The sequence below is a fragment of the Nymphaea colorata genome, chromosome 3 (genome assembly GCF_008831285.2).
Source record: "Nymphaea colorata isolate Beijing-Zhang1983 chromosome 3, ASM883128v2, whole genome shotgun sequence".
Classification (NCBI taxonomy): domain Eukaryota; kingdom Viridiplantae; phylum Streptophyta; class Magnoliopsida; order Nymphaeales; family Nymphaeaceae; genus Nymphaea; species Nymphaea colorata.
In genome coordinates, this window is record NC_045140.1 from 21,265,514 (window position 1) to 21,277,940 (window position 12,427).

Here is a 12,427-nt window from a genome sequence, read left to right on the forward strand (position 1 = left end):
TTATCTTATCTGTGTGGAACTCGACTGTTTTTTTTTTTTTTTCAAGTTTTTGTAAACCTTCATTGTGGATTTGAAATCCATGAAATAGAGATCTGTCTTTTGTTTTTATTTTGGATCTCTCCATAAAACCCGACCACAGATCTAAGCAACACGCCCTCAGTTAAACCCTTGACTAGGGTTTTACTGCCGCCCTCCCTAACGGCTACGTCGGAAGGAAAGAACTCCGCGGGAAGGAAAACGCTTCAGGATTCGCAATCCAGGGCTTCGGTCCTTCTTCTTCTCTGTCTGGAGATCCATCTTCGCGATGATCGTCTCCCATTTCCTCCGAAGACGGAGTATCCGAGTCCGGGATCTTGAAGTCCTTCGTGGATTTCTTCCCGTTCGTCATGTCCACGCACGGCCGTCCAAGCCTCCGACTCCTCCGATGCCTCCCCGGCCGCCGCAGAAGCCCGTGGGCTTCACGTTTCACGGCGAGACCTGGCACGATCCCTACAGCTGGATGTCTGATCTGCAGGACAAAGTGGCGATGCGGCACATGGACGTCTACATGGAGCAGGAGGAGAAGTATACGGAGGCGGTGATGTCGGAAACCGGTCAGCTTCAGAGGAAGCTGCAGAGGGAGATGGGAAGCCGTATGGGTGCCGAACTGTCTACCCCGCCTGTGCGCTTTGGTCCTTGGTGAGTTGCTGTATCTCCAGAATTTCCCTGAACAGTTAATGTCAATCTTGGTTCCAGCTCTATGTTTATTTTGGTTAATTCCGTGGGAAGAAATTAATTGAAGACCGTTGCAACTATATGCCTTCTTTTGTGGGAACGATGGCAGATTTCTTCTAAATGCGAACTGTTGGTATTGGAGCGTGATCGTTGGGTCGAGATTTGATTATAGCTATACTTGCATTTGCATTTGTGTGCCCGTACAATTATACTTATCTTGGTGCTTTGATGCGTCCATGCACCTTCAATCGTCTTCCACGTACATATGTGTAAGAGAATTGTGTACGGAGTATTCGAAACCCGCCTTCTGAATTTTCTTGGCGCAACTCCGGTTGTTGAAGTATTCATAGTCTAGCTATTATTCTCTATCCTAGATGCATCTCACCACAGAATCGGCATCAACCACCATTATGTAAATCGCAATACATAAAAGTGGTCACGGACTTGAAAGCAAATGTGGTTTGATCTCCTTAATTGAGGTTTTAATCTAGTTTATCATGTATTGTGTTTTCCAACACATTGAAGTATTAGGTTCACAAAATTCTTCAAAGTTATAAAGCCAATTACATTTGTTCCCTTATGCTGATAGGCTTCCCGGCAGATCTAGTCCTTGCCACAGCGGTTCAAATGACCTCTCGTTATGTAACATTAGATTTGTAGTACGTAACACTGTTATGTTTATAACTTTATATGACATGCTATCCTCATGATCATAGGGTCTGAAATAAGCTGAGCATGCGAGACATTTGGTCAGCATAAAAAAGGAAAAAATACATCGTGCTTTAGGAAATGGCTTGATTGGTGCAACAGATGGAGGTCAAATTTGTGCAAAAATTGTTGAGAGGCAGTACCAGAAACATGAGAAACAGCAATGCCTTGAAAGTAGTTTACTTGTAGTGCAAGGGTGACCAACCTATGCTGTTTGTGGGTGAAGCTGAATAAGAAAAGTATAGGTAGATGAAACGTTCACTCTCAAAGGCCAAAGCACCTGTTGAGTTTATAATAAACTCGAATGAATTGCTTGAAATAAAGATTCTTAGGAGCTTTATGTCGATCATTTTTAAATAATTCTCGTGAAGGGATGCAGCCATAAGTCATATTGTAGGAATGGATGTAATAACTATATGCTTCACATTTGTGTCCTAGAGCTTGCATACCAGAGCTAGAAGGATTTTGAGTTGCTTATCTCGCATGGATGACGAGTTACACATGCACAAAAATTATATGTTTGTTCATGGTTCAAAAAGTGCCTAGATCTGTTCATCTTTATGATCAGTTCTCCACTGGTATCATCAGTTTTAACTTATGTAGTCTTTTGTATGTAATGGGAATTTGATACATTCTGTCTGGCGCTGCCAGTGTGTTTCATGATCATTGTTGAGATTATATTATATTCACGTTGTCTCACACAAGTGGTTATTGAGAATTTATACTATTTTGACTATTATTTGGATCCTATTTGTTTATTGATATTGGGCTTTCTATTATTTCATGCTGGACTTGTCCTTGCTTTGAAAGCTGAAGGATTAGGATGCTTTTATTGGAAGAAAGCAGCTTTCTGTAAGTGTGGGAAAAAGAAATGTGTATGGTTGTATGCCTATGTTGTTTCATGGTTAAAATTTTTTAGTTGTGGTGCTGTCTTATGCTTTTTGTATCAGTGTCTCCCTATTGCTGGACACCGATGCCTTGTATGAGCAATCTGGCTTTATTGAATACTTGCTTAATTTCAGGCAATATGGTTGCTATTGGGTTGTGATTCCCTCCTAATTGTGCATAATGCAAAGAAACATCTAAATCATAATTTTTCTGCTTGCTCAACTATGCAAGCAAACATCTATGTAATACGTTTTCAGCTTGACCCTTTTTAAATGTTATGCTGGTTTTTAGGAAGTACTTAATCCACAGTTTTCCTTTGTTGTTTTCTCAATACGATCAATGTGTGTGTGTGTGCATGCACCAATGCGTGTGTCAAATTGGTATCATGTCTTGATATTGCAGGGCTGAATAGTTCCGGTTTTATGTCAAGGTGTTTGCTACAGGTTATATTATAGGCGTGTTGAACAAGGAAAGCAATACCCTGTTCTTTGTCGGCGATTAGCTAGCCTGAATGAAGAGATTATGTCTTATAAGTCTCCCTCAGCTGGATTTGATTTTATGTCTGGAAAAAAGATTGAGCAGAAGTTATTGGATTACAATGAAGAGGCTGAGAGATTTGGAGGTAATATTTTTTTTTCTTTCCTGGAGTTGCTGTCTTCTAAACTAGAGTCATTAAGGGCATAAATTTTCTGGAAGAATTGGTGGTTTTGTTTTGCTTCTCACTTTTGCGTTTGAATGTCCTGTAAGTTTCTGCTGATTCATTATATTTGAATTTTAACTTTTGTTATGCTTTCATTTTTTACATTTTCTTTTTTGCAGATTTGCAAATGTACGTTAAATAAATTTTCATGATGCTAAAAGTAAGAGCAACATGATGGCTAACATGTCATCTATCACATTGTTTTCCGTAACATGCTAAACATTTGAGTAAAACATGGAACTGGAATTTGAGGAGAAATTTAACTTACTCATTATCTTTGATTCTTTCCTATGATGGACTTGTATTTATTGTATTGGAAACAGGAAAATAATAAAAAAGAAAAAAGTTGTTGCCATGTTGTCTATCTATTTCACATGTAACACGTCTACCATAATTGACATGCAAAAAGCAGCAATATTGGTGTTAAAATGCTATAGTTCCATAAGATTCATCATATCATCTCATGCTTTTAATACTCGATCTAACACTCCAATGGACAGACGTGTTGTTAGAAGATCAAGTATATACTCGTGCCTTTATACGTAAATGCTAGAACTATTCAATTGTCCACCCTGCTTGTAAAACTAAAGCCTCTTGCAGTATGTCACATTTTCCTTAGGAATTATCACTTGACCGACGTACATATCTTCTACTTTGTACTGTATCTTTTCTGGATCCTTGTTTTTGCAATGCATTGAAATTTTGGATTTTGATCCAATGGAATTGATAATGGTGGTTACACTGGCGTTAATAAAACTTTTTTACGTTCATCATTATTCCAAAATAATTATAAATGACATGAATAGATGATGGTGATATTCTTTTGGTGCATGACTAGATGATTGTGAGAACTTATGGTAATTGTAGATGACTATGTAAGAAATGCTGATGCTAATGCTTCAAGCAGGTCTAGTCTTGGAGTTCTGTGTTGGCACTGTGACAGGCAAATTCCTTTTACCCCTTCTTACCTACCTTGAAGTCTTTTGACTGATGAATGGAATTGGCACAAATGGATGTCTCTCAAAGGGTCCTGTATGAGACTAGGCAATGCCTGATTTTCTGGTATTTGCCTGAAACTTTTGATAATCACTCTTAACCCTTAAATGAAATTTTGACACAGCTCTTGTAACCTTTTGCATTTTCATTTTGCACCTCAGAAAAGGCTAATACCGTATCCATACAGTATATTATGATATAGTTCTTACTTTTCTGGTCTTTTCCTTCCTGTGCACCTGAGCACTATGATATAGAAAGTGGATTCAACCTTTCATTTAAATAATAAATGACATGGTTCTTGCAAATTTCTAATTTTTGTATCTCATCTGCAGGTTATGCATATGAAGAGTTATCTGAAGTCTCTCCAGATCACTGTTTTCTTGCTTATACCATGTATAACAAGGAAATTGATTCTTTTAGCTTATCTGTCAAGGATTTGTCAACTGGATCTTTATGCAATAGTCCAAAAGTTGATCGAGTTGCAAATTTAGCATGGGCCATGGGTGGTAAAGCATTACTGTACACTGTGACAGATACCAACAGGAGACCGTATAGGTCTGAAGCATGGTCTCTGAAGTTGCTTTTTTCTGTTTAACTTTTTTTGCGTTACTTAATTTAATTTTACTGCTAAATGTTAGGCTGTTCTGCAGCATGATGGGATCTGGCAAAGATGATATTTTACTTATGGAAGAGTTAGATGATTCTGTGTACATTAATATCAGAAATACCAAGGACTTCCAATTTGTGACTGTGAACTCTTTCTCAAACGCTTTCTCAAAGGTATCACTCTTTTTTTTTCTTCCAAAAGCTAGATAGTGGATGCTTGGTCATGGTCCTGATATTGCTGAAGTGAATTACTGTCCCAGGTATACTTGATAAACTCAGCCTGTCCTTCATCTGAAATGGAACTGGTGTGGGAGGGTGAGCCGCATGTTCATTGCATAGTTGAACACCATCAAGGTTTCCTGTATTTATTCACAGATGCTTCCAGAGATGGGATGACTGCTGACTCCCACTATTTGCTTCGTGCTCCTCTTAGATCAGCTTTGAGAAATTGGGAGGTTTGTAAATAGGGAATCTTGTATGTTACATTTCACTGGACATGTTTCTTATAGAAAATTTGAGGTATTTACTGTGAACAACGGGGTAATTCATCTAGAATCATTAATTGCAAATTTGCAAGAACAGTTCCGAATGGCGGTTCCTTGAACAGTCTCAGTATTTGGTGGTATACAACAATATTTAGGCACTTAGGCTGATGCATTTGTATGTGCACAAAATTGACTGGGAGATAAGCAGTCTCTGAAAAAATGTGGGCCGATTCTTGAACATTGATATGCAAAACGCATCAACAAACATGATTTTAAGTGCTCTAGGTAACTCAAGTAGAAACTATGTTTTCAAGGTTAGGTAGCTCCAGGTTGTGTATTTCTCTGTTCTAGAACATTGAGTCAAGTTGCAAGTATTGTTCTTCCTGCCGTCATTGTCTATTTGGAGATGAATAGTAACAATCTAAATGATGGCATACTCATTATCTTAAGGAAGGGAGATTCCTTATCGATTTATCTTTTCTTTTCTTTTTTTCACTTTGATCAAGTCTTTCTTGTACTTTTCCCCTATGGAAGCCTCTGATACATTTGGAATATATAAAACTGCTTTATTGGATAGAATGAATTTTCCTTCCATTTGAATGCAATGAAAAACTGGAGAAACAACTGTATGTTGATCTTGAGTAGTGCATAAATGCTCATTGAGCTGCTATCGTTTGTAGAGAAAAATTGCAACAAGCCAAGGAGAAAGATACGAGTGCTATGCTACTGGATATATGTAACACGGATAGGGACTTGACCGGATTCCGAAGGCGATGAGATACTTGGTTGCTTGCTCCAAGGCCAAATGTGCAAACTTTGAATTAATGACGAAGTGTGCATGGATAAATGATGAAAATATTACCCAACTTTGCTTTAGCGGGGTGGCTAGAGGAGGCAGCTTGTGGGATCTGATGGTTGGACGCATGGTTAGTGATGGGGTGGTCACATACATGGACGAGCTTTGGATATGAGAGGTGGCATGTATGGCTAAGGCTTGTTCTGGGATATCTAGGCAGCAAGATGTGGAGTCTGGTCCTCAACCTTGGCAAAGTTGTAGGCATGCAAATAAAGCTGAGCAAGGTGAAGTTAGAGGTTGAGAGGCCAAAAAAGAGACCAAGTCCATGCATGAATTGATGCTGCAGCCAATGCTGGCTGACATGTAGGAAACAATAAGTGACCTACAGCAGGAGATCAAGCAAGAGGGATTGCAGGATTGGCACCGCAAACTTGTGTGCTTGGCTTGCAGATATGTTGGAGACCTGAATCCTTTTAGAGGATAAGACGTTGGGGTGGGGCAACATGGGAATTTGAAGTGCGAAGTGGAATGGATTGTGAATTCGCATGTTGCTTTGTTATACACTTGTAAAATGTCCAAGTCCAATCATGTTACTTTGAGAGCTTTATGCAGCTACCAGCCAGACTCTTAAGGAGTGTGCAGGAACCACTGTTATACAAACTTGAACAGAAGAAACAAAGGTCGGCCGTCAAACAGTTTTGCAGTGTGCCTTGCCCATATGCTCAAGCTTCTGCAGAACTTGCCTGTGCATTCAGCTAGGTTGCTAACCATCGTTTGAATTAGGGAGATGTAGGCCACTATCAGCACTTGGACAGAAAACAGTAGCCATGTGGCAATACATGTGTAGGAGATACCTTATACTTCATCAAGATCATAGGCGTCTAGACTCTAAAGAACAAATATTACCTGTTTAGGTGAATGGTCTACTAAAATTGAAGCTGTGGATTCAGATCAGGTATGCAGTGTGCCTGGCTTGGAAAAGAGAAACAAGATCCATGAGTGTCACTTTAGCCAGAGACACACTCAAAGTGACAAGTTGTCTTTTTAATCTTTGTGCATTTATCATTTCTGAAAGTTTGTAATTGTTTTATTTGTTCCTTAAATTGTATGACGGTGACCTTTTTGAAAATGTGATGTGGGATCCAAAATATGTGCAGACCTCACATCTATCAGTATGGCTTGGTTTCCTCATAATATATGTGATTGTGATATATGATCATGATTATTTCTGATTTCTATTTGAGATTCTTGAGTTCGCTCGGCAGGTTCAGAATAATGGTTATCCTCATTGTTTTCTTGAATGTAAGCATTGATTAATTTTCCTGAATGAAGAAGTCTTCTTCTTTATGCTTATATACGTCCAGATGCTTTTGTGCAAATTGTCCCCACAGTCCTTTTTCTGTCTCAGGTTCATTTTGCATATGTTTGGTGGTTCGGCGCTACCTCATTTTTCTTTCTGAAACATGTAGAGGTAGATCATTTGAGTGCTGTATGGTGGACAATAGGTCATATCTTTCCATGCCTATCGTGTTGCAGGTTATTTTCCTTAACGAGCCTCATGTTATCCTTGAGGATGTTGATTTTTGCGCGACACATATGGTGCTTATATTAAGGGAAGGAAAAAGTCCCAAGATATGTTCTATTTCACTGCCGCTATCTATTGGTGATAAAATGGTATGTAGATGATAACTATAGTTGACTGGTTTTCTAGTTGCATTCTGCTTTTGTCTGAATATTGAATGAATGACATGACTTTTGTTGCGGAGTGTTCCTAATGCTGGTTTTGATAGACTAAATCGGTGGATTTAAGCAATATTTCAGTGTTCACCATTATGTTCCTCGAAATAGCTTGGTGTATACATATATATATATAGGAAAATAGAACCACAACTCTAGACCCCAGGACATCAGGGGACATCAAACCAGGGCCATCCATCTTTTTGATTGGACGTCCCTGTGAATCTTCACTTTTTTGGGTTATGGTGCAATGCACTGCATGACGCACTGCACCCAAAATTTAAACCTGTTAATTATATGAATAATACAATTCCATTTGCCATTGTTTCTGCATGGATAGGCAGTTCTAGACGAATGCCTTTTAGCTATTTTTTTCTTTGTTTAATTTAGTTCTTCCATGCCTTGCCCTGTAACATTGAAGTTCGATTGATGCTTTATTTATTAAGAAATCTCCTCTTGCCAGGTACCTACACATTTAGATGCTCTTGGCCTATGTTTTTTGCCTCTTCCACCGCATGTCTGCCACGTCTCGCCTGGACCTAATTATGACTTCTATTCATCAACTATGGGGTTCATTGTATCATCACCTGTGGTATGGCAGAGCTCTCTTAAAGTCTCACATAACTACTATTTGCTTGTGCTTCCTTGTTCGTAAGTTGATTGTTATGTTAATTACCTGCTATCCAAAAGACAACTTGGTTCGCGGTGTTGAGATGCGAGAGCTGCGGTGAAAGGGGTTGCTCCATGGCTTTTCCTTCCTTTTGCTGTAGAAGATTGAGACTGGATCAAGTTTTTTCTCTTTCCACCTATTTAATTAAGGTCTTTTAGTATCCAGATAGTTTTGGTAATTATTATATGTGTATGTTTTGCCTGACCTGATTGATTAAACTCTAGACGTCACTGAGGGATTGACTAAAATTCTGGGCCTAAATCTAGTCAAATCAGGGTGTTGCCTGAAAAGTCCTTTCTTTATCTGATTTGGTGCCTCTCCCGGAAGGCTGGAACTGAAGCATGTTTACACATATGCACCAGAAAAGCGAAGCTCGGACAACTCATGCATGTACATGTGATCTACATGAGATGTGGTGAATTTATGACTCTTTAAATGGTGGTCCTTCTCTTTTGTAAATTAGCATTTGTCTTTATGTTCCTTTAGGCTTGAAAGTTGTTTTATGAAATTGCGTCGCTTCAATGTAGAAACCTGGTTTATTGTAATGAAAAAGTTTTCTGTGGAGGAGCCAGGAAGTATTGCAGGTTGTTCCTTTTCTATCCTAGAAACTTAGAAAAGAAACGGCTATCGATTTGGTTATTTAGTTCTATGGAATATGGTGTAATCTGATTTATTTCATTTATTAGAAAGTGAATGTCATATTTTGAGCAGTCCCCGGTCCAAAATGTCCTTTTATTTTTTTTTTAAACTAGCTCTTCTAAAGCGATATGTGCAGATATATGTGTCTGTATGACCTGAGATGAAACATGCTTGATATAATTTCTGGTGTGTTGAATTGTTAACAAAGCCTTATTGTACGACAGATGCCTGATGCAGTGGTGGATTATGATTTGTTAACCTGTAAATGGCACATTGTCCAGCAGCAGAACGTACTTCATGAACGAACTCGTATTCTGTATGGGACATCTGTTTCTAGTACTAGCCTGGAGAAACTGGAATCCTCACAGAAGTTTGAAATTGCAGTGGAAACTGATGATGACAATGTCACTTGGAACGATCTCTCTCAATATTATGCTTGTGAATATTATGATGTTCTGTCAAAAGATGGTGCAGTTGTTCCTCTTACTGTTTTATACTCACATAAAAGAAAACAAGGAGGCCCTGGCTTGCTGCATGGGCATGGAGCATATGGTGAACTATTAGACAAGCGGTGGCGCACTGAATTGAAAAGTTTGCTTGATCGTGGTTGGGTTGTTGCTTATGCTGATGTCAGGTTTGTTTTCCTTTCTTTCAATGATTGCAAGTCAGTGCTTAGAATACCATCCAGGATCTTATTTTTGAGGGATCAGTGTCTGTATAAAGTAGCCAAAAGATGTCATCAAGATTTGATTCAGTGGTTTCTATTTTTTTCTTTTTTTAACATTAATATTTTAACTTTGATGTACTTCCATAGTTGTACTGAATATTTTTTAAATTCTCTTTGTAATATGTCAATCAATACTTGCCACGATAATAGTCCTGGAGCCAGAAAAACTTGAATTTGAAGTATTTTAGCTAGGGAATGAGGAACCTCCATCGGATCTTCATTCAACTTGTGATCTTACCTTTGACCTGGTCACCAATATGAATGGTCTGAATTAACTTTGTTTTTCTTCGAACCTTTTGTTCTATGCTTGTTGAGTGAAAAATGCATATTGAAAATGCCTTTTAGCTGACATGTGAAATACTGATTTGAATTATTTCTTCATAGGGGAGGGGGTGGTAAAGGCAAAAGATGGCACCATGATGGAAGGCGATTGAAGAAACTCAACTCTGTGCACGATTATATTGCTTGTGCTACATTTCTGATGGACAAGGAAATTGTGCATCCAAATAAACTTGCTGGCTGGGGTTACAGTGCAGGTGGGCTTCTTATTGCATCTGCCATCAACATCCAACCAGATCTCCTTCGTGCGGCAGTCTTGAAGGTTTTGTTAGTTTCTAATTTTGTCTTGACAACTTTTTTCTTTTAGGTCATAGGTTGGTTGATAACAAATAAAATGTTAAAATGTATCACTTTGTCTAGTGATGATTGCGGTTCATGCTAAAAAATTCCTTAGTCTAGGTGATGGTTAGTTTTAACTTTCAACTCATCTAAATGGAAACTAAAACATTTTTTAGTGAATGCTTAGGTTCATAAAACTGTACTTTTGGGAGCAATTCTGAGCAAAATTGATGATGTAATTCCAGAATGCCTGCACGTATGAGGCTTGAGTTTTACAGCACTTGGTATTTTATTCCTAAACTTCATTCCAGTTTATATCTTCAGCATAATTCCAAGCTCAAGTCACTTTGTATCTTAGAGAATGGTCACAATGAACTTTAAGCATCAGAGGACAGATATGCTTTAGATGTCGAAATTGGACACTACATGATTGAATAGTGAACATCCTTCAAAGAACATTTATGTGTTTCAATACTTTATGTTTGGTGATTATCTACGTGCAACTTGTCTTTTTTGTTTGAACTTTAAGGTTCTCCTGCCTTCTGCCATTCTACTAATATTTTCTTTATCACCATCTTATATACATCATTAACATTTTTCTATATGACCTTTGTAGGTTCCGTTTTTAGATGTGTGCAACACCCTTTTGCACCCGGTATTGCCACTTTCACCTGCTGACTATGAGGAATTTGGATATCCTGGAAATTTTGAAGAATTTCAAGCAATACGGCAGTATTCACCATATGATAATATTAAAAAGGACGTGCTTTATCCAGCAGTCCTCGTGACATCATCGTTAAACACCAGGCAAGAACTTTTTTGTTTATTTGTATGATTGTCTTTTTATTTTAATTTTGTCTTTTTTTAATGTCAAATAACTAGCTAATTAGCTGAACTTTATTGTTGTTGCTGTTGTGTTGAACCCTATCGCTCTCCTTTCAAGTGGGAACTTTCTGGCTGTACAGCTGTTTGATTTGTATTTTGAATGGGCAAATTATTGAAGAGTAGGTGTGAGCTCATAATATTTTCAAAAACTTGTAAATGTGAATCGCTTGAACAGATTGTATTGTCTTTCTTTTCTGAGGGAACTGCTTTCTCCTTGTATCTTTGTTCCTTTTTCAAAAATTTCGTCCTTTTCTCTCTTTGGTTTCTTGCTTTTAGTTCTGTGCTTTTCTTGTCCTTTTCTGTTCAAAATAATATCCTGACGAAGACTGTCCTTCATCACCTTCAGTTCTGTCCTATTAGTTCTTATATCTGCCTTTTTTTTTTTTTGACAGATTTGGTGTGTGGGAAGCTGCAAAATGGGTTGCTAGGGTTCGTGAGCTTACTGTTCCAGATCCGGCACGCCCAATACTGCTCAATTTGACAACGGACATAGTGGAGGAGAACAGGTACTTACAATGCAAGGAGACTGCACTAGAGACATCCTTTCTGATCAAAATGATGGAAGGATAGGGTCTTCCTATTGGCTGTCTGTTCGTATTTCTTCGTGGCCAAGAATCACAAGCTGAGGGTTGCTCCTCTGTTTCCTTTCGTCATTATATCGTTTGGTGCATCCACTAGGCAAAAAAGATGGTCTATGTATGTCCAGCGTAATCCGGTAACTTATAATGATCATATATTGTGATTATGCTACATTGCTCTTATCAGGCAGTGATATCATGTGGCCGATGTAACTCTCTAAAGCCTCAATGAGTACACGTATGAAGAAACACAGAGAGAATACGGTCGTAAACAATGATCATTCTGCAAAATAGACTGTAGGTACTTTGGTGATGGTGCAGGTGCAGGGTGGAGGTTTTATTGTCAGTTTACAGGCGACGTAAGAGTGAGGAGGATTTTGTGTTCGTAATGCATGGTTCGGCATCATTTTCGACGACCATTGCTTGATTCCCTGCGAGAGGTAGCTAGCTGGAGCCTTCCATGTGGGATATGGACGTTTCCGATCTGCCCCTTTCCATCGTCCTAGGCCGCGGGACCTCTGAATCATTTTAATTGGAAAATTTCTCCAGAATCATGATGTCCCAATGCTGGAATTGTTTCGAGTGGGTTACCGAACATTGTCTTGTTTTATCAGTGCTGTTTTGACTTGCATGAAGCTACCATCTGTTCGACTTGTGAGGGAATCTTTTTTTTCGAGAAA

The 12,427-nt window shown here is 38.6% G+C and overlaps 1 protein-coding gene across 7 annotated transcripts; it reads left to right on the forward strand.

Annotated features, from left to right (window-relative positions):
- Window positions 1–12,427, forward strand: LOC116251609 (uncharacterized). 7 transcript variants are annotated; one of them, XM_050077162.1, is made up of 11 exons: window positions 10–678; window positions 2,754–2,932; window positions 4,339–4,573; window positions 4,657–4,786; window positions 4,873–5,067; window positions 7,430–7,567; window positions 8,094–8,222; window positions 9,164–9,573; window positions 10,051–10,267; window positions 10,901–11,091; window positions 11,562–12,427. In XM_050077162.1, the coding sequence occupies exons 1-11, from the start codon at window positions 305–307 to the stop codon at window positions 11,737–11,739; spliced, it is 2,376 nt and encodes a 791-aa protein (XP_049933119.1). In that variant the 5' UTR covers window positions 10–304; the 3' UTR covers window positions 11,740–12,427. The 7 variants fall into 7 exon arrangements, with proteins under 7 accessions (XP_031481834.1, XP_031481833.1, XP_049933119.1 ...); XM_031625972.2 differs by having other exon boundaries at window positions 4,339–4,561; XM_031625971.2 differs by having other exon boundaries at window positions 12–678; window positions 4,339–4,561; window positions 4,645–4,786.